Source organism: Psittacula echo, assembly GCF_963264785.1.
Source record: "Psittacula echo genome assembly, chromosome: 2".
NCBI lineage: Eukaryota > Metazoa > Chordata > Aves > Psittaciformes > Psittacidae > Psittacula > Psittacula echo.
The window spans coordinates 21,831,940-21,854,660 of record NC_137737.1 but is presented as its reverse complement, the minus strand read 5'-3'; the positions used below and the strand labels follow the sequence as shown (position 1 = coordinate 21,854,660).

Below are 22,721 nucleotides of genomic sequence, written 5' to 3'. Positions count from 1 at the left end.
GCAAAAATGACCTGGCAGGCTGCTGAGGCCATTTCCACTGTTTTTGGAGCACTGTGTAGGGAAAGAATGACTGTTATTTGGAGGGAGATCCTGGACGAAACAAGACAAGGCATCATGCTCCCATCCTCTTTGGCTTGCCCCAGCGACAGGGAGAAAGTACCCACACTATTTCGTTAAGGTCTTGGCAAGTTCCTTAATGGTACTTGTGGTACTTAAGAGGCACAAAGGAAGCACTTATCCCCAGTTGCTTTTCTCATCTGCAGCCATTCATTTGCAGATCTGCCCAGATATCAATCCACACTGCCATGAGAGGTAAGAGCAGACTCTGAAGCTGGGGTTCAGAGATTACAAGAGCCAGGCAAGAGGAGAGCTGGTGGACACCAGGACTCAGATGCGGTTTGGGACTGACTCCACCTTTCTACTGCGACTGGGAACACGTAAAGCAACACAGAGCAAGGCTAGCACCAAAAAAACTATTAGCAATACACATTTTTAAGTGAAATCTCTGCTTCCATTGCCAGCTGTCCAGAAGACACAGTCTCCTTTCTGGCATTACCCTGCTCCAAACAGTGAGGCAATCAAAGGGCTTTTAGCAGAAACCTCTTAGCAAAAGGCACTCATCCCGCAGCCACAGGAGTGACTAACAGATAATAGGATGCAGTTCTTAAAAAGCTGCCTCTTTGTGTAAATAACATGTGACATTAAAAAATGTTTCTTGTTTGTATTTATGAGATCAAGAAAAACAGCTACACAATGCTCATATTTAGACTTGCCAAAGAAAATGCTTTAATTTGGTGGAGTACTTTATTGTATCCTTACATTTGGGCTTAAACTGCCTCTAAAACTGGCTCAGGCTGCAACAAAACAACAGTTTAAAACCAATTTAATTGCTGTCTGTTTTGATCCCACCTGCCTTTCACACATTCTCTGTCTCCTTCCTTACACCAGCATTAGTGCTTGTCTAATCCTACTCTCAGCCATTTGGGAACGCAAGCCAGACATGCACCTTTGACTCTCCAAACCCCATCCTTTTTCTACCAATTTAACCTGCTGGAATGACTCACCATCAGGTTAGATGCACACTAGAACTAGTGTATAAAAAGGGATAGAACTGCTCAGGCAGTTAAGGCAAGGTGGAACCACAGCGTTCAGACATGCGTTCAGAAATCTGGCAGCTCATGATGGCTGTGGTCCTGCTCCCTTCACCTCTGCCTATACCATTTAATCCCATCCCTTGCTGAGTTATCCAAAGCTTAACCTGACTCTCCTCTCTTCATGCACACACGCACACACGCACACACACACACACACACACACACACACACACACACACACACGGTTTTGGCAAGGTTAGTAAATAGAGTCAGCTCAGCATGAGTCTTTACCATCATGGAAATGCATGACTGGAGGTGAGAAAGGCTGCTCCTTTTCAACACCAGGGAGCCATTAGATCAGCTAAGTGATGTTGTTAAGCTACATCCTCAGGCTTCTGCATGCATTTGAGTTCCTGTTACCCTCAGGCTCGGCCTACAGAATTGGAGACAAAGCTTCATACTGCAGTGAGGAGCTGAGCTATAACCACGCTTCCCAGCACAGGCTCCAGCAACCTTGGCTACTCCTTGCAGCAGCTGTTCTACCTGGTGTTTCTAATAGCCTTGGTTTGAGATAAGGATACTAAGGATTAAGTCAGATCTTTCAGGAAGAGATGTCAGTCAATTTAAAGGAAACCCAGACACTGAAGGAAGCAAAACCTAATGAAAATAAATAGGAAAGGGAGGGGAAAGACGGTGGACAGAAGGAAAGAAGCAAAGCCCTGCAGCTGGAAGACAGCTGAGAGTTCTGACAGGATACCTTTCATTCACTGTCGATTTACCACTGTTCTGTGGCACAGGCAGACTCTTAAATGCGAGGATAAGTGCTCATCTGTAATGAAGTTTTCTCCATACATTATGTAGCACTGTCTCTTCCACATTTCATATATTGCTGTCTGTACCTATAAATAGAAATGATGCCTGATGAGCATTAGCATATATTACAACTTCTGACGATGTGGTAAAGGAGAGGAAATGAGCAAAGGAAGTGGTGTGCTCTACCAGAGCATACAACCTTTGCAGGGCCTTGGTGAGCCAGCTTTGAGCAAACCAGTGCTGTGAAACAGTCCCAAAACATGTAGAATAGCAACATGATGAGCAAAGAGAGCAAACTGATGGGTTTGTTGCATAACAGAGCAAAAGACCAAGTAATCTTGTGGAGAGGCTAAAATACCAAAAAGAATCCTTGCATGCTTTAAACCAGAGTATTGCACAAAGTGCATGGAAAATTAGGGAGAAGCAGAATAAACAGGCCAAAGCAGATCTGCTAGGCAGTGCTGGGAGAAAGATGATAGACAGGGGATTCCTGCAATACTGAGGCTGAAGCCAAAATCGAGACCCTGACTCTCTGCACAAGATGAGAGGTCAGCGTTGGAACTGCTGATTGCTTTCCTTTAAATGGTTGGTTGTTTTATATTTTCCTTTATTTGTTTCAGAAAAGAAGAAAATTCTTCTTCATTCTCACACATTTTATGAACTGATGAAATATCTCAATGACTTGTTCTCATCATTTTTCTCTCATTTAGTATTTCAGCCTGGCCACAGTGCCTACGGGGCTAATGAGCTGTGACTGGCAATACAATTAAAGATAGATTCCATAGCATCCTAGCAGACAAAAGAGTTTTAATTAAACTGAAAGAAAATTGCTGTTTTCATAGAGTAAGCCAGGAGCTCACACTGACAAAAAATAATCCTTTTGATAGGAAAAATCAGTGTGGTGTCTAAGGGATGGGAAATTGAGGTTTAATTCTTGGCTCTAGCAGATTTCCAATAGCAGGTTACTTTGGGCCAAGAGCATGTTTTGATTTGCCTGTTGGAAAACGTGGACAGTGCAGTCTCAGCCTCCCGGGAGCTTCCTGGCTATTTTCACTAGGGAGGGTGGAGCAGAGCTTGTAGGAGGCTCTGCACTGCTTCTTACCAGGGCCACTTCCTTGTTCTCCCCACAACTTCATTAAATAGTAAAACTCAGAAGTCAGGCATGAAAAAAGGCCAAGATAGATCTCAGCTAGCCAGGCTTACACTGAAAAGCACAGGATTTATAAAACACAGTTCCCTCTCTCACCCCATTAAGGCTCAAACAAGTGGCAAAACTTGATTTGACTTTACCAAAAGTAAAATTAAAGCCTCTGAGTTTTCTATTTTAATCAACCTTGGTTAACTTTCATCAGCTTTGAAAGTAGTATAGTTTTGAGCAATGCCTTATTCATTGTGTAAGCAGCATATGGAGAAAAAAAGAATGGTAATGAATCAGTTCCTCCAGGATAGAAATACCGCAAGTAGGCATTTCAAGGCTGGGTAGGCAGCACCCCCTATTAAAGTTGTGCAGCACTTTAATTTTAATACTATATCATTACTTGCTTCACTTTGTCAGCTTTTACGGCATGATCTGAAAGCTTTTTCTGTTTTTATCCAAGGTGTTTATTTTTTTTATCTTTTTAGCTTTGTCAGAAAAAAAACCAAACCGAATAACCAACCAAAAACCAACAAACCAACCAAATCCCCCCCCAAAACACCAGAAAAATATCTTTAACAATAAACATGTATATTAGAATGTATATACCCCCACAGCTGTGATGGTATACTTTATTTTCAGAGTGCAGTAGAACAATCAATTATGATCTATATGAAAAAGATGAGGAACCTAAAGGTGTTACAGGACTGGCACCGTAGCTCCTCTGTTAGTGAGTTCACCAGAAGTGAGTGAGAAGTGTCCAAGCAGAGGATCATTTAACAAGAACTGAAGTTGATTCGAGGCTACCATTATCTCCCAATGGTAATCTCTCTTTTAATTCAGATTTAAAAATCCATAGTGCTTTATGGGTCTCTCACACTTTGTGGGGTATCCTTTAAACTACAGTGAATCCTTCCCATCTAACATCAACTTTCACCTGAAACAGAAAATACACCTATGGTTTTGTCAACTGTCATCTAAGAACCTAGGCACCTCTTGCAGTTTCAGTTGTTGGAACAGCCAGCTCTTATTTTGCAGAAAGGCTCATACATAGAAGTATTTGTAACCTTTTCTCTTTTTTTTGCTTCCATCACATGAGATGTCAGAAGTGTTGGTACTCACAATAAGTCGCCTTGCAGACAAGTGCTGGGGGAAGCCAAGAGTTGGGTAAACCTGATGCCCCTCCTGCAGCCATCTCACAGCTAGAAAACATTCCTCAGGAGCTGGGCAGCTGCAGCATCTCCTGAGTGGCAGAAGAAGACACCTTTCCTTCAGCATGATGCCTTCTAAGGCATGCAAGTCCACAACCTCTGGTGACACTGTTGCCTACATACACATCAAGAATACAGAGTTTTAATTGAAGAAAACCAAGCACATATGCAAGCTATTAAATATGAGGGGAATTATGCCATTATGCATCTCTTCTTAAGTAAAAGTCCCTGGCTCTAACTGTTGCTCCAGCTTACTCCTCTGCTGCCAGGTTCCTTCCTTCTGGCAAAGCAGAGCTGCTCAGACCACCAGAACCAGGCTGAGCACAATACATAGTAAATCAAAACCTCTCTTTGCTTATGCTACTAATGACACCTCAGATTGCTAGCACTTAATTGAATTTACTTTTCAGTATGATTTTTATGTTTTGTTTTTCTATCAGCTGCGACAACAAAAATCAATTCCTGTAGGGCAATTTCAATTAGGTTTATATGGTGTTTTACATTCAGATTTTCAATTCTGCAACATTTCAGTGTCAAATCCATGGAGGACTACTTTTCACGTACTTCTATGAAATTAAAGCAGACCGATACCCAGGGTTGGCACTTTAACAAGCAACGTACTTAAAAAACAACTAAATGTGGAGGAAAAACAATATCCTGGAGAAAAGTTATTTGGACAACTGAAGCAAATTCATCAGAGAGATCTTATAGGCATGCAAGAAATACAGCTACATGTATAAATATTTGGAGGATTGGTGACACAGATAAATAGTTATTGAATATTTTTTTCTGTTAAGTTTTACATAAGAATTGATACCCAAAACTGCTGAAATCTCTCTCTTGGGCAAAACTTCCTACCATGTAAAAGGTCTTGATTCTGAAAATAGTCTTCACATGCTCAGCTTTGTGGATCAAGCCCAGTCATGCAGATCTACAAACTGTATATAGTTCACAGTGCATGGATTTAACGATGGGACAGGTGGGCTGAGACTCTGCATGGGTCTTGTGGACCGTCCCTACTGCTCAGGCAGGGAGGAGCAGTGTGAGAGCTGCTATGGGTAGTAAAGGAAGATGTTCACCATGAGCTAGCACCTTATCGCTTCCCTGGAGAATTATTGACTTTTATATGTTTTACTTTTCACAAAGGATTTCATAAAGATCTGGAGATACTTTTTCTCCCTTGATGAAAAGCAGGTTTGCTGCTTTCTGGGAAGAACAGATTTCGAAGAAAAGGTCTTTAAAAGACAAGTATGTAGTGTTAAGGAGTTAATCTTGGGGGGTAATTTTACTTTAGCAGCTTGAAATATTTCTAATAATATTAATAATTCTAATAATATCTATGTAAGAACATGTATGAAGTAGTTGTCCATAGGCAACTAGCATTTTAATAGGTCTTCCCTTGCCACTAGAATAGGCAAGTCTGTAAATTTCATGGATGTGTACTATGTGTCTAGTGGAAGTAGCTCGCTTTTGTTTTGCCAAGGTGTAGTGCAACACGACAGGGAAAAGCTGCTCTGTATTTTGGATATTCATTTATGACTAGAAGGTGACATATTGATCCTTAATGCACGCATTTACTTCTGCTAGTCCTGCAGGAGGTTTCCATTGACATTTACCCCCTCTTTTTTAAGTTACTAAGTAAGTGCCTTGCCATCAGTTCCTGTTAGTCTTATATTTTTAACTTCTGCAGTGTTGGAATCACTCTCACGAGCAGCACCATGGGTGGCTGCACTTCTACCCACCACCACATTGTTGAGGGCACTTGGAGGTTGAACCAAATACTGTTTGGTTCTGGAGGTGCCAGTGTGTGTCTCAAGGAGGCATGGGTGTATATATATATATGAAACATGCTTCGATACATATATCACATACATTTATACTCTCAGGTAGGCTGGGGAAGCACCTGGCTGGTGCCTGACTTTAAGCGAGTACCTCTGCCCTGTCCCTTTGTATTGCCTATCCTCCAGGCCTGGGTTTCTGTCCTGCATGTCCTGGAGGCAGTGGTGGGATAAAGAAGGTGCTAGTCTGAGGGTCGTAGAGTTTTGGCCAGCAGCTGTCTCTTCTCCTACCACCCTGAGCCTGGCTTAAAATAATATAGGAGAAGGATTTAGGAATGAGAACCCATTCAGCATTACCCTTCAAAGTACATTTGCAGGCTTGATGCAACCTGAGAAAAAGCAGGGTATGTTCTCCACAAATAAGGTCCTGCCATCTGCGTAAACAATGTGTTGCCTCATCTCAGCACACATTCAGCAGGCTCCAGAGGGAGAAACCTTCCTGCTGCTCAATGTTTTTCTTGCTACCAATTACACCTTTCCCCACTTCTCAAAAATAAAATCACTTCTAGATCTGGATGCAGGCTCCCAGTGTCAGCCCCTGGGAGAGGGGTTTCTGCAGAGGGGACAAGCTGGGGGCTCAGCACCAAGTGAGCTGCAAGCTGGATTTGAAGCCAGTGAGGAGGGAGAATGGCATCACTCAGCCAGGCACAACATCCTCTTCCTGCTAGTTTTGGATTGTGGCAGTGTTAGCAGAACCGCTGACAATTTCGCCAGGCACCAAGGGCATCTGATGAGTGGGATTAGGGGAGGAGAGGGAAGCCCAGCGAGCCCCACGTAAAGCTGTCAGATCTGAATGAGGTGCAGCAGTGGGTTTGCTCAAATAGTTCAGCATCCTGCAGCTAGCAGAGCTTGTTTTGACCTAGGGGGGATGCTGCAACATGTGTATATCACTGGACAAAATTTGTAGCATGGGAGTGCAGTGTTTATTTCTGTAATTACTTTCCATTTCTTCTTGGGATTTGACTGCATCTCTTGTCCTGCTGCCTCCAGAGCTTCAGTGCTCCCTGAAAATCAGAGTTATTATGCCTAACAGCTCCAACTGGCACATCTGCAGAGCTCAAGTGACTGCTGTCATTTTTCATTTGCAGACTTTCCTCAATTTGTATACAAATTGAAAGAAAAAAGTTACAAATAGGATTATGTTTTTTAAGACCAGCAAGTCTGCAGAGTATGACACTATACGAGTAATAGTTGTCTTCTTCCTCTAGAAAGCTACTGATTGAAGTCATTTGAGTCTGTATTTGTTTTAAATAGATAAAATAGCAAATGTACACAGTAATGAAATACATTATTTCATGATGTATATTATGAAATAGAAGACAATGAGATTATTTCTTTAAGCCTATCAATTATTAAATTATCATTAAAATGTATGTATATAAATAATTCCATGAGCATTTCTGATTAAATTACCTGGACATGACAGAGCACATTTCAATTATTTTTTGATGCTTTGCAGTGAGGTTTTAAATTCTAAGTAGATTCCAGGAAGATTTTCTTTCAAAACTGCAGCAGGAGGTAGTGGGTGGACAACACATAATGAAGCAGAACAGGAAACAGGAGAGACTTTTAATTCACACAATTATTTCGCTGTGTAAAAGATTATGAACTTCCCACTGCACGCAGATTTCTTTTTTAAAGTTCCATTCTATTTATTAGATAGGTAACATTCAGGGCATTTAATACAAAGCATTATGCTGCTACTTACAATACTCCTCCTAGAAGACCTACGGACAGTGCTGTTTTGAACTTTGGGCTAAGGAGATCTGCAGAGACTATTTGTGCCTCAGTGTAGGTGCTGAGCACCGGGAGCATTACTTGCTCTGTCACATAAAGGAGAATAAAGCCAGGTTTTACCTCCCTTTTTGCAAAGATGGCAGAAATCTCAGGCGCTGGTGGACTTTCCCTTTCTCACTGAGATGTCAGTGCACCATGGTGAGATAGCAATGAGCTGTGAGGAGCCTGCAGCAGAGGTGATTTTGTTGTGGTGGGCTTAGCATGGGTTTTAGGTCCCTGATGTGGAGAAGCAGATTTAGGAACTGGGGAGCCATAGAAAGGGAGCAGGGATGAAGGTCGCATGAGGCCCAAAGGAAGAAGGAAGCAGGATTCTTGCAGGGCCTTGGTGTGATTGTTAGCGAAAGGCTTTTATAATTGAGAGATTTCAGAAAATTTAAATGGAAAGAGACTGAAGATGGGCAAGAGCACAGTTAAGCTTTGCTATGAGCAAGGTGTTTCCAAAGTGCAAAAGCACTCTCTTTGCCCTGTTTATGAGAAGTGGAGAAAGGAGCAGGACTGTATTGAAATCTGTGTGGTAGGAGCTCCATTTATGTGAAGAGACTCCATTCAGAGCCTTACAAAGGGTATGAGTCAACTGCAAAGAAAGGAGGTATTTCACAGAAACTGAAGTGTGACCCTTTGTTTTTCCTGACCCCAAGGTCCTCAGTGACACAAAAGGGGACCCTAGCACTGATTCTGCAGCAACAAATGCCTGTTGTGAGTGAGTGTATTTGGGAACCAGTGATGATAAGGAATGACCTGAGGTGCTAGTTTCCAGCCCTTATTTCCCAAGTGACTGCTATGCAGCAAGACACGGGATGGAGGAAATGAGAGTGCTGGGAAGTTCTTCCTAGTGGAATCATTCCCCAGAAAACCTCTCCTGAAATGCATGATCTGACCATCCATGTTTACTACTGAGACACTTGGGTACTGGTTTTCTTGGATTCAGTTCTGCAGAATCTATAGAGGTAAATACGGCTTTTATTCAGCTGTTGTGTGAAGTGGGATTTTTCTAATTTACGACTGGCAAGGGATTAGGATGGCTTAGTAGCCTTGTCTTTATTTCAACCTTCCATCAGTCTGTGACTACTTTCTTTCTACAATCAAAGTACACATGAAAGGCATGTTTTGCTGTGCCCTTTTCATTATCCGAAAGTGCTGCAGGTCCCTATTAAAGTTCATGATGGAATAAGGGTGCAGAATGACGGCTTCAAAGGTGTCATAAAAGTTCTCCTGGTAAATAGTAGTCCCCAAATATATTCCAGTTGTGACCTGAAAGAGGCTGCTGGAGGAGTCCCAAGCAGCCATGCATTGGATCTGCAGATCGTTTGCTGAGGAAATGCATTTGCATATGGATGTCATGCTAAGGAGGCAGGCCAGTCCGGATTTCATTACTGCTAATGATGTGTGTGGGAGAAGTGATATATTTTATAGCCAGTGCCAGGCGTGGCACAATAAGGAAGTACTTAATTCATACAGACTTCTTCCTTGCTTCTAAGACCTAAAAATCAGGGAATTTCAAGCAGCTCCAGGAGGCCCAGTGTTTAGTGACATAGTCTCATTAGTACTGCAGGAAGAACAGAGCTGTAATTGAGGTGAGAGAATAGGGGAGAAGGAAGCTTCAAGATTTAGTGTTGATGTCTTGGGGGAAAGGACAGGACAAGAAATGAAAGGGAATGAAAAGAAGAAGAGAAGAAAGAGCAAAAGATGGAAAACCAGAGCTGGCTCTGCAGGAACTGTGGCTGCCAAGGCTGGATGGTTGGACTGTGCAGGTGCCAGAGTTTTTACTCTGAGTCCTTGCTGAGTCTGCACAACTCAAAATGCAGGCAAGCGCACTGGGCCTGGGGCAAGGTGTCCAGCTTCAGAGGCAGAAGTTTCTGAGAACAGGAAAGGAAGAAAGGGACCCCAGGATAATGCTGGGGTTGGAGTAAGTGGGAGTTGCTGCACTGTCTGAATCATCACTTGCATCTTTGCACTCCAGCAGAGCCGCCTCTGCTTTTCCTGCTGCATTAGGCACTGCCTCTGGCAATAGGGAGCAGAGAGGGGCCTGGGGGCACATTCTGGGCAAGTACTTGGGGAACAAAGAGATTACTATGCTCTGGCAACTTCAGGAAGAGCTATTTGAATTGGGATCAGGATCTTCGGTGGCCTCTCAGGTTCGAGTAATGAATCAGTCAAGCAGCCAGAGAGAACGGAGAGGTGAATAAGGAGTAAATCAGAAGGATTAATGCCAAAGATAAGACAGCCATAGAGAGGGAGAATGCTTAAAGGCATGCTGAAAGAGCGGCTCAGAGCATGCACTGCACCCAGAGTGTGCATTGGGTTGAGAGGACTGTGAAGAGAGCCCCAGTTTTGGGGTTTATGGGGCCCAATACCCTTGGTGTTTTGTTCTTACATGGTCTCATTGCACAGGACAGCAGGGCAGAAGGGCTGTCAGCTGCCATCCATTGTTTAGGCACCTGTAGCTCTGAAGATGAAAACCTGAAGAAGGATCTTTCAAGAAGAATTCCTGCCTTATTCATGGCACAGCAGCTGGTTTTAATGGATTTTAACTGTTTGGCTGCAGTCACCCACAATGTGTGTGATCAAAAGGGTTATGACCCTGCTCATTCCTGGAGCAGTCTGGAAATGCTGTCTTTGGCAACACAGGATGCTTTTGGGTACCTTAATTTAAACTATGTTGTTCTGCAGTTTTCTGGAGAGGGAAATCAGCTGGTCAGTTGGACAAGGAGATATGAAGGCCACATGGGTAAATGCAGTTTGGAGAGTTCCCTGATTTCTGCTTCATATGAATTAAACTCAAAGGGTATGGGACAGTGACATGTAGCTGGGGTTACTGGAAATTAAATACTGTTTACTTGATATTGCAATTGAATTCAGAAAAGCTGTAAGATGTCTTTAAAGAACTAAACCCAGTTGTAGCATTTGTGTGTCCCTGAGAAAATACTGAGATTTTCTGAAGGAATGTCCTTTATCTGCTGTTTTAGGACAACTGCATGATACTGAATGCTACGCTACGTGTGAGTCATTTGAATTATCCCCACATCCAGTTGCAGGAGGGCAGCATGTGGACTTCACTATCTAGAAGAAGTTAGAGAGATGATTTATCATAAAAACTGAAGCAGGAATCAGCTAAATTTGCAAAAGAAGTGGAGAGCAAAGGTGAGATAGAATAATGTGCAATATTTTCTAGATGTAGGAAAAAGGAGAAAAAGAGACCATGCCAATACATTATTGTTCAGTGGGGCTGTGCTGGCAGACTGAATTCTGCTGGGCATGGCTCATTTCTCCTCAGTGACAACAGCAGGTTTCAAATATTGCTTCATATTCCCCAGGTTTAGCAGATGAAGAAAAACAATTACTTGGGAGGCAAATAGAGCAGATTTGCAAATAGAGGAGAGTGTTTTATGGCCAGACTTGCAAACATTTGGCTCCTGCAGATGCCAGAAGACTCTGCATCTGCTTTAATCAATGTGGGTTGATCCTTTCTGATTATTTCTTTGAGATCCCTGTGGTTCTTAGGGCAGTAGTTTTATATTATCTAGGACAAAGCGACTGTTCAGTTTCACACAGAGGACAACTTACCTGCAAATTCAAACTGTGCAGCTTTTCATCAGTAAGAAAGGCAACTGAGAGCTGATGAACTGAAAATAGACATTTATTAAGAATTCTGTGATTCCCCCTCCAAGGTATCTCAGCTGTCTTTCAGTTACATCTTCATTAGAGATACCATAAGGTCTTCTGTTTATAATGTCTTCTTTGTATTTGGGAGAGGGGGAAAAAAGATGACAGTAGGAATTAAAGAATTATTTTTCAAGCAGGTTTAAAATGTACCTGGAAAATTACTGCATTATGCTCAGCTGAGTGTAAATAAAGGCTGCAGAGTGGCAGACACTTCAAGTACTTCCTAAGAAATATGAAATTGCCCGTTAATTGCTGTCTTAGGGGATACAGGTCTTTTATGGCAGGAATCTCTTCAGCAGATTGGATAAGAGGAAAAGTAATGCAGTTACTGTATTTGGCAAGATGCACTTGTTCTTTTTAATCCCTTTACCCTTTTGTTGTATTTTTACAGGAGGAGACTTCCCTTCAGATATGGAGGTACTCTGTGGTAAGTTGTAGTGTGGAAACAACTTTCAAAGGAAGCATGCATAACAGTTGTCCTGAGAAGGTGTTCTAGCTCAGAGAAGTCTAGTGTTGGGGTTTTGTTTTATTTTTGAACTGCAATTGTTCTTTCATGTCTGTATTTAGGATCTGTTGGCCTCAAAATATTGTATGGCAGGGATTGTAAACAGTTGGCTTTTGCAGACACCAGCAGACTCTCCATTTGCTTTGATCAGAAGAAATCGATTATTTCTTTGAGATCGCTGTGGTCTGTGGGGCAGTAGTTATATATCACCTACAACAAAGTCAGCATTCAGCTTCTCTTCACACAGACGCCAGCTAGCCAGTAGATTCAAGTGCTATGTCTGTTTAGTTATCAGCAAATGGCTAAGAGAAAACCAAACCATCCTGGAAGTGCTGAGCAGCGCAGTGGTTGGTATAAAGGTTCTATGGTGTCACCTTGACTGCTTAATTTTCAGGATGGTTGGATTGGGTGGAATTGTAATGGGACTGGGTCTCCCATATGTTTATACTGTCCCTGTTGTAATATATCTTCTTTAAGATAAGATCTTCTTTAAACATAAGAGGCAAGCAGAGAGGGGAGAGGGCAGGCAAGCACTGTATATAGCATCCGTAATGTTTAATTATGAGAGACAGGGATTTTCCAATATGACTTGCAACACAAAGAATGAACATTATAGATATCAGCATCACACTATATATTTTCTAAATCACAACACCCACACATTTCCTTAGCCAAGTATAAGTTTTCCTTCTACGGCTGCATATCTAAAATTAGCCTGAAGGTCAACTCTGAACAGAAATACCCTTACCATTGAACGTGCTGGGAATGATTAGTGCAATGGGCTCAATTTTCCCATCGAAAACCTTCATTTATTCTTTTAAATAACAGTTGGTTTTACAATTAAATAGCTTGGAGAAAGGCAAAATGAGGGCTCCTGTATAAAATCATCATCAATATTCTGCTTTCCATGCAAGGCTATTTTTATAGCCAACTATTTTAAATGTAATGAGATGGATACAGTGAAACCATAGTATAAAAGATGCAGCAAGAGGCTTCCGAATAGCCAGGCTGATCAGCAGCATATGAAAGAAAGGCCTTAAAATCTGAGAGATGTTTGTATATGAAATACATACACAATGAAGGATTCCAAGTTCAGAAATGCGTTTTTGAGAAGAAATTAATAATTTAGGTCCAAACCTGCTTAACCTGCAGTTGTATTTTGAGACGACGATGCAGCCTATACTGCAGAAATGCAAAAGCACCGTCTTGCAAGAAGTGCATTTATCAGCCACAGTGTTTTATTGAGTGTTTTAATAATACAAGTGTACATCAACTGATCCACAGTCAGAAGTGGCAGGTCCCTAAGAAATTTACAAGCACTTTTTTTCTTTTTTTTTTAAGTAAATCAAAATACATATTAATTTGTTCAACGCAGTAGCCTTTTGCGTGGGAAACAGAAGGCTAGTGATAAACACAGTCTTAGTAATGCACAGTGATTCTTGATTTTAAGCTTTTATACAAAACTTGTTCCCAGTAGCATGCACCCACCATTAGACTTCAGTACAAAAAAATAACCCTAAACACTACATTTAAGTAGAAATGAGATATAATTCTGAATTCATTTGTTTTCCCCAAAACCACATGAAAGAAAAAAACAAAAACCAGCCAAAACCCACACATTAATACAAAGCTTTGTGACAAAGCTCTATACTATTACAGATCCAACATTCTTTGCACTGATAACGAAAATTCCCTGTCTACATTTGAGGGAAACAACTTTCAAGTTAACAGAACAAAAAAAAAAAAAAAGCCCAAACAAATAAAATAAAACAAAAAAGAGAGTAAGGACAACCTTTTGTCACAAAATGGTTCAAAATTTAATAAAAAATAAAAATGAAGGGAAGGGCTATTGATGCACTTAGTGAATGTGCTTGCACAGGTCCAGCAAATCCTAGAGTAGCTTCCTATGTGGCATATCGCTTGGTCCACTGTCTGGCCATTCTGTCGTGCTCTGCTCTGTTAGTCATATACTGAGTGGCAATACTTCCAACCAGGGGGTCAGCTGAAAAGGAAACACAAACTGTGAAATACTCGTCAGCCTTGGAAGGATGAAAAAGCTATTCTTAGATCACATTGATTCATCTCTCTTAGGTTTAACTGTAAGAACAAGATGCCTACATATACTCGTCCCATTCTGACAGCACACATGCATACAGGAAAAAAGGAAGAAGAAGATGGGGAGGACTTGGCTGGCAATTAGCTATACATTTCTGGTGAACATAACTAAAACCATTTTACAAAACTCTGCCTCGGAAGCAGATGGCCCAGCAATTCTATTCTGAGCTAAAAGTCGTTTTCAGGTGATGTCATTTATGATAATTAGACTCCCACAAATATCTGTACTGTCACCTAAGAAGATGATAGGATCGAATTCTATTATCTGGTTCAATGTTTTTTATTTATTTCTTTATTTTTAAAAATACTTTGAGTTTTACAGCATAAAAAAAGATAAGGAATTAGGGCAGTAAGTACTATTTTCAAAGCAACAAAAGTTAATTCCAGACTTTGGGAATTGGTATTTGGTTTATGGAATCTTTCTGAACATTCATATCGCCAGAAGGCTGCATGGTTTAGTCTGGATCTACAAATTACTTTAGAAATAATTAGTCAAAAACAACCAGCCCTCTAAGAAAAACAAACCCAGACAAGGCTTTCCCAGAAGTGACTGTCTGTACTCAACATTTTTCGGACAGAATTTTTCTCTTTTCAATTTAAAGCAGACAAAATGCATAGGGATTGTCCCTTTTTTTCGGGAAACCATACTCTTGATATTTCTTCTGAAACAGTAGATTTCCTGAGACTGTACCATGCAAGTTCAAATGCACTGATACCTTATGTGTCCCTGACTTACGACAGGTGAACATAGCTTCTTCTGAAAGCCAGTTAATAATCAGCTTTGCAGTTGACTGAAGATGGTGCCACTGAACAATATGAATCTGGCTTCCCCAGTACAATCATAATCTGAGTGTGGCTTCTGCATTATTAACTGCTGAAATTCGTGGGACTAGATGTCAGGCCTTCTACAAAGCACAGTAAATCTGAGGTTTTTTGTTTGTTTGTTGATGATAAGAGTTTGTGATAAGAGAAATATGCTGGCATAGCCAAAAATCAGTTGATTGTCTTACTGCCAACTTTAGTGAATATTAGTAAATAATATCTAACAAAAAAAAAATCTTTTGCTTTGAACATATACCCTGCACTTTCAGGAAGAGCCCATGATTTGAATCTTAAGTTTGCACCTTCTAAATTAGCAAGTCAGGATATCACTGTGACTGCAATGTACTAAGCCCTGGTAGTCTCAGTCCTGCAAATACTTACTGCATATGCTTCCCTTTAATATCTTAATGCATTCAGAGGAGGTCACCAAGGCCTGGACTTTGCTAATTTCACATGCATGAGCATCAAAGAATCTGATCTAAGATACATTTAAAAAGTTTTAGACTAGAAAGTATATCACATCACCTTTTAACTCCTCATCAACATTCTCATAGGTGAAGAACTATATAGGGGATTACCAGACGGATTTTGTTCTGTGCAAATAGGAGGCTAACAGTCTGTGGGTATTTATTTTATTTGAGAAGCACCACAGGGTAAATGGGGAACTTGGGCAATGGGAGAGGACATTTCTCTTGGCAAAAAAACTTAGGGAGTAGCCACAGGGAAACCTTGTCATAATGTAAGGGTAGCTTGGGGATGAGCCTGACAGCGCTGTTGTGAATTCCCACACCCTCCTGGGACGTGACACCACTGTGTGAAGAAACACTTTCACAGACCCATGGAGATACAAAGATTAAGGGTTGAACTTGAAAGGAATCCTTGGAGCAAAATTTGATGAAGGTGCCAATTTTCATGCTGTTGGGGAATGTGGGGTTTGGCATCTGGCTGTGATGGGTTGCAAGGATGGTCTTATCATCTGGAAGCCAGCAAGTTCTTAATGAGGTTTACTGTGTATTTAAAGTGCTGCCACGAAGAATGTTCTAAAACCTTATATGAGTCAGTGAAATGAGATATGCTGTAGTAAAGGTTTACCCAGTTCAAATCTGAAAGTCTTTTATGTGTGGGATGAATGTTTCTGTGAAAGCGTCTTTCACATTGAAAGCTGTAAATCAATTTCCTTGATATACTGAAAAGGTACTGAGGATCATCCCCATGATGATAGATGACAATGTTTTGTTTTCTAGTCTGGGTTTCCATCTATATCTCCATTTGGGAGCAAGGAAGTATTTTAACAACATATATCTTTGGAAGGATTTGGAAGGTACAGGCTCTTCCTCTCACCTCCTCCCAGCATGGGAGGGAGTCTACATATTTTTTTGGGGGGAGAATCAGTGAGAGGAGTTTTTGTAAGAATGTGTGGAAATCTGCTGAAGCCCAGTAATATAGAGAACTAGGCTGTTTATTTGGCCATATGTTCAAGCCTTTGTTTTTGCAGAGTTTTGTTTGGCAGTTGGGGAAAGAGTGGAGATGGCAGCTTGTAAGATGCCCGAGGTCTACATAGTTTTTGTTGTAGGTGTTTAAATTCCCACTGAGAGAGTGACCTGTGAATCAACTATCATCTTGAGTGCTTCCCTCAAGTCAGTGTCTCCCTCCATCAGTGTCTGCCTGTGTGAAGCAGGACTGCTGAAGCAAAGAGAGGTCCTTGCCTGCTGTAGCATAAGCAGGACCAGCCGCATCCATAGCCAGCTGCTGAGTGGATGCTACTAAAAGGGTGCTCTGGGTAGTAACAGCGATAAGTTGTTCTTTGCAATTTGGCTATTTTATTGGTTATAACAGTATTGAATAAAAGAACAAACCCACAGTTTGGCAAAGTCACTTGCTCGTTTGAGAACCCAAACTGAAAGAATGAAAAAACAGCTACTGCCAGAGAGGCCCAGCTGTTTCACATCCCTGTCAGAGGGTCTCGAGGTATGTTGTCATTATACGTAGTTATTTATGAGAACTTCAAAAAGGACTCTTCAACAGGTGTCTGAAGATCTGGCTTATTTTAACAGTTCCCGTGAAGCCGTAAAACCATCAGGAGGCACAACTGCTTTGTTTGGGAAGTCAGTGCAGCTGGTGAAGAGAAATGGAGATTACAATATAAATCGAAGTACCTAAATTAAAAGATTTAATTCCCCAAGACCCTTGGTTATAGTGTCCGAGTCCTACAACATACCAAGTATGAGGAAGAAATGATGGTTCCCATTAACTTTCTAAACTAAGTAGCACATATCTGAACACCACCTGGTTCTCAGATGGGCTGCACTGTTTAAGGAGCATTGTGAAATCTCCACTGGAAGAGCCAAATACATATTTATAAAACAAGCACTGTGCTAACTATCTAATTAAGAGATAAAAAGGAATACTGGCCCTCAAAATTCATAATGGCACTTTTTCCATTTTTCCGTTTCTCATTACCACGAAACTGTTTCTTATTTTCTACTTGTATATATCTGTGGGTTTAGTCTTGATGTTAGAAATCTGTTTCATAACTAGGAAACCACTCCAGGTTTTTTCTTTTACTTATTTATTTTTTCAAAAGAAGCATGATTCATCAGTGAATCAGGGTTCATTGTAGATTGACTCCAAACAGGACTATGTTCAAATGACAACGAAAGCAAGAGATCGGAATATAAAGCTGTGCCAGAAATGTGTTATTAGAACAACCTAGTGAAAGAAATGAAAATAAACCCACACTACATTAATACCAATAACAGCAAAACTATGCAACTCCTAGCCCAAAGGAGTAATGTTCTTTGGAACCTCTTGGATCACCAGACTCATAGTGCTGGTTGGAGAGCTGGGATGGCACCACCTGACACAGCTCCTTCCATGCCATAGGGCATGGACATAGGCATGGGCACCCCAGCCCCCAGGGTGCTGGTGGCTGGAGAACCGGGAAGAGTCAGAGCAATTGTGTGTGGCGTTCTTCATTAGGGACTATAGCAACAGGAAAAGGGGTAATGGGTTCAAACTTAAACAGTGTAAGTTCAGGTTAGATATAAGGAAGAAGTTCTTTACTGTGAGGGTGGTGAGGCACTGGAATGGGTTGTCCAAGGAAGCTGTGTATGCTCCATCCCTGGCAGTGTTCAAGGCCAGGTTGGACAGAGCCTTTTGGTGACATGGTGTAGTGTGAGGTGTCCCTGAGCATGGTAGGGGGAGTGGAACTGGATGATCTTAAGGTCCTTTCCAAACCAAACCATTCTGTGATTCTACAGAGCAGAAACCCAGGAATACCGTTGTGGGTGGTGCTGGCTGCAACAATCTTATGTGGGGAGCTCTGACAATCAAGCTGTGATGCACAGTGTCACCTCACCAGACAAGCTGCTGCAACTCTGTGGACCTCAAAATCTTTAAGGTCTCATAATTCCTTCTAGTCCCTGACTCTCACTTCTAGAAATTTGCCCCAGGACATCTCTATAAACTCTAGCTTGTTTAAAGCTTATTTTTTTATCCTATACTCTGATTTCCATGTAAAATTGGAACACACACCAGGAGTTACAGCACCAAATTTCATAGTAAAGGAAGGCACAAGATTAATGAAAATATATCTAAAAAGCATGAAATTCAACAAGAATGGATGGAAGCTAAGGTTCAGTGATGTAGCTTTCATGGAAATGTCAGTCAAGAGAAGTAAAGTATGAAGAAAGCTTCTGGATGATTATAGGAAGGCTGCAGCTGCTAAATCCCCCCTCACTCACATATGTAATCCTCATGTTCTATTAGAATTCATGAAATTACCCTGTATTTAAATGTAGTTTTGAAAGCTGGATGAACTGGAACTTGTTCCTAGCTTAAAAATGTTGGATGGGCTGGTCTACAACGCCTTGTCATCTTCTTTTGCAGCCATTTAATATGACTGTATAAAGAAGAACATTTTTGTCCCATGTCTGTTGTAAGGCTAATCAAATTTACAGCCCAATTCTAGGGAGTTAACGCTATTGGGGATTTGGATGAGCTGAGGTTTGGTCATTACAAAATTTCAGCTGTGTTTAGTGCTAGTTATACTGCTTTATCATTCAGAAGATGGACTGTAACTCTTCTTTAAAACTACTTTTCCCCCAAATAAATTAAAATATATTGCTACACTGTATTTTTCTTTGCTTGTACTTTTACAGCTATTTCTATGTCAGCAAATAGCAATTTCAGAGCAGAATTCATCTCCTGGGCTTTTCAATGCTCTTTTAAACATACAGCAAACATATTCTAGTGAAATAAAAAATTGAGATGGTGTGTTTAACAGCTTGATTTCAATGTGCCTTCTCCATCAGCCACATGATACGCAATGAAATTCCAATTGGTAGTGCCAACATGGTTAGAGATCTAGATTTAGACTTAAAATGTACATTATGGGTGTTTGCATGTATTATATATATATTTTATGAACATTTCTAAAGGAGAATTGTATTTCTATTGCAGTGTTTTACAGTTTTAACAGAGAACAGCTGATGAAGCCAGTTATTAATCCATAACGAGTAGGTTCTCAGAAAGATTTCTGGAGCACCTTAAAAACTAAAACCCCACAACCCTATAAAAATCTCAGAGTTTCTTCAGCCAAATGTTTACAATACACTTTTTTGTTTTCTTTGGTCCAGGTTTAGATTTAGCTTTGTATCAGAGGGAATTGGGAAGAGCAGGTCTCCAGCTGAAGAAGAAGAATTAAACTGGAAGAATTTCCAAATGTTAGATGTAACTTAAAAGGTCTTATTCTGTCTCGTGAGCTATAATCGACCCCTTTCTCGTAACTGTGAGAGGCATCCCACTGAAAGGCTCCACGGAACTATCTGTACTAAATCAGTCACCAAAAATTAAATCTGCTTCCTTTTTTGTGGACAGGCTGTGTGAGCTGTAGAAGAAAACAAACAAGTAATTTTTTATTAGTTGGACTTCAGTTACACATATAGAAGAGTTTTTGATTTTTCGAATACTAACTGGTGTTTTTTAGGGCTGACTGTTTCCAAAGATTCTGCTGTATTTGTTTTTGAATTGAAAAATGGGGAGTGCTTGGGGGTTTTGAGAGGATTTTTTAGGAAAAGTCCAGGTGCTCTCTATGTCATCTATAGGATTGCTGCCTTGGAGTCATCTTTATGGAGCAGCTCAAGCAGTACTGGTTACCCCCAAATTAAACCTTCCCCAAATAGAAGCTCATATTTTCAGTAACTACATCTTGTTTGGTGATTTCAGTGCAAGTAGCGGTGCAGGACAGAATTATTCCCATATCGGCTTGCAGTAAAAGCTAATTTTTCTGAAGCCAATTTTTGTGGGTTTTAACATTGCACCAACCTTTAAGAAATAGGTCCCAAAAGGCAAACTAAAAAAATTAAAGAAAAAAAAAATTAAGGTTAGGGAAAAAGCAGAAACTAGTAATTCACTAAAACACGAGTTTTCTTAACAGCAGATGCTGATAACTCAATGCACACCAAAACCAACCTTAATCTTCATTTAAAAACGTCTCCCAAAACTAATTATATTTTATTATGCTGTTTTCAGTGCCATCCAGGCTAGTGTTACAAGAAGACCAGTCAGAAAAAACTGCAGACGAAAGCAGTTTGAGACAAGTGATACCAAATATGTCACAGAACAATTTAACACTCTGAGAGGAAGGGATTAGGAGAAGATTACTTGTTTGTGAGTAATTTTATTTATAGTGTCACTTTACATCAGGAACTTTCCATAGTTAACCACATGTCACCTATTTTAAACTTAATGAACTCCTAGAAGACCATGTCAAGGATACTGTGAGTCTCAATGTGGAAAATGAGGTCTATGAAATGTATCACAGTATCCTTCAGTGATCTTGCAGCAGCAGTGTGGCTCTCTTTCGCTATCATTATTAATAACGCACAGACTATGCAATACTTTGGAGGCAGAGCCAGGTGAAGTGGCACACTGAATTACTCCACTAACCTTTCACCTTTGAAAAGAGTACTTGAAATCAGGGCACAAGTGAAAACGAGTGCAGCGCAGCACTAACTCCTGTTTGTGCAGCAATAAAACCAGCCTCGCAGTTGGAAGTCTCATCAACACACGTGTATGAACTGGAACAACAGAGTGATTCAAGTCAGAACAAAAGATGGTAGCAAGGCTATGAATTGCTTTACACAGCCCACAAGATGAACTACAATTTACTTATGACTTTCATAAAATTACAGTTCCAACTACCCGCACAGGATGTATTTAACAGGACGTATTTAACCATCTACGAGGCTCTTTGAGAAATCTATGGAAGAATGATAACGTAATCAATAAACACTGTATAGAAAAAGGGGAACAAATCAAATGAATTGTTTTAGTAAAGAAAAAAGATAATCATTAGAGGAAAAAGGAACAAATTCCAGAAAGGTCTAATATCTTCTAGGAAAAAAAGTTGGTGAAGCTAATATCAATTTTAGCAATTACAGTTTACAGCAGAAATCATATCATATGGAGTATAATGAAGTCTGCTTCTCATTTCAGGAACTATTTTTGCAGATTTGGCTGGTCACATCTCAACACTCAGTAGAAATATTCTAACACATACAGGTTATGTCAGTGTGCTAAAACCTCAAAATATGCCTGCTGAAATTGCTTTAGAGCCCATGTACCTCATTAGACTGGCTACTACAGTTGACACTGCTTTGACAAAGTGGACAACCGTATGACCTTCCATGTTGTTCCCACCAAAGGAAAATATGAGAGGCAGTAAAGATATCCTTTGACACAGCATTCTTACATAAAAGGTGATCCAATGTGTTCAAGCTAGAAGAGACAAAGGGTGACTTTGTTATTACACTTCTCAGTTTCAGATAAAACCCAGGGTTGTCTTTCCAGGTATAATATGGGAAATGAGCAAATAGAAGGCAAATACATAATAATTTGAGACACAATCTTTGGAAACCGATCTGAATGTTTACCCTAATCACCTCTGCATCTAGAGAACTAGGTGAAAACTGTGCTATATGCCTTAGCTTTTACTGTGTAACTTTAAATCCCAAGTTTGCCAAAAGTTTTTGTCCCTATATAGAAAAGCTGATCTAGTGGTCACTGTGCTAAAGTGGGGCTTAACAGTTTTGCACCAGTCTTTCTATGTTGTGTCTCTTTCCCGGAAGAAATCAGAGCAGGTGCAGGACAGGAAAGGATGCGGGTGAGACCAAGCATGGAAGAACCTGAGGTTTTGTTCTGTTGTACAGCCAAGGCATAGCCAGGACACACATCTGGGCAAGTAAGAAGGAAGTGGTCACATCATACTGTTTGTAAGAGATGAAACTCTGGAGTGCTTCTTGGTCTTCATGGTCTGCAAGTAGTCACGATGACTCCCAGCAAGTTAAGTGTTACAGTGGTGATTTAGTTTCCCATCTGTAAAACTGGACTAAAGCTTCTCCATCACCCAGGATATTCTGAGGATAAATATGCTAAAAATTGCAAGGTATCACAGATGTGTATCGTAAAGAGACTGATATCCGTGACTTGACTTTACATTTTGAGCTCTGTAGAATTGTCAGAAACACATTTGACTTCTGCTCATACAGTGAATGAAGTTACACAAATATTAAGGCATGTGTGACTTGATTCCAGTGTCCAAACTATTGTCTGGAGAAAAATGTAACCTATCTTCAAAAATAAAAGAGCTCTGCAAATCCAGTTTAAAAAATATCCGTTTGCTAAAATAGACACTTTGGATAGATGGAAGGAGAAATTAATTCCTTT

At 40.6% G+C, this 22,721-nt stretch overlaps 1 protein-coding gene across 2 annotated transcripts in view; it reads right to left on the bottom strand.

Moving 5' to 3' along the window:
• Positions 1-22,721, bottom strand: part of LOC308218173 (ubiquitin-conjugating enzyme E2 E2) — a gene marked incomplete at both ends in the record, with an annotated part of 320,704 nt that overhangs the window by 95,287 nt on the left and 202,696 nt on the right. Inside the window, one exon of one of the 2 annotated variants that reach the window (XM_080611911.1) lies at positions 13,224-14,058. The exons of the other annotated variant lie outside the window; for it this stretch is intronic. Within the exon in view, the coding sequence (XP_080468037.1) occupies positions 13,961-14,058 (98 nt within the window). Of the gene's footprint in view, positions 1-13,223; positions 14,059-22,721 lie in introns of those variants that run through there. 2 annotated transcript variants of the gene reach the window in all.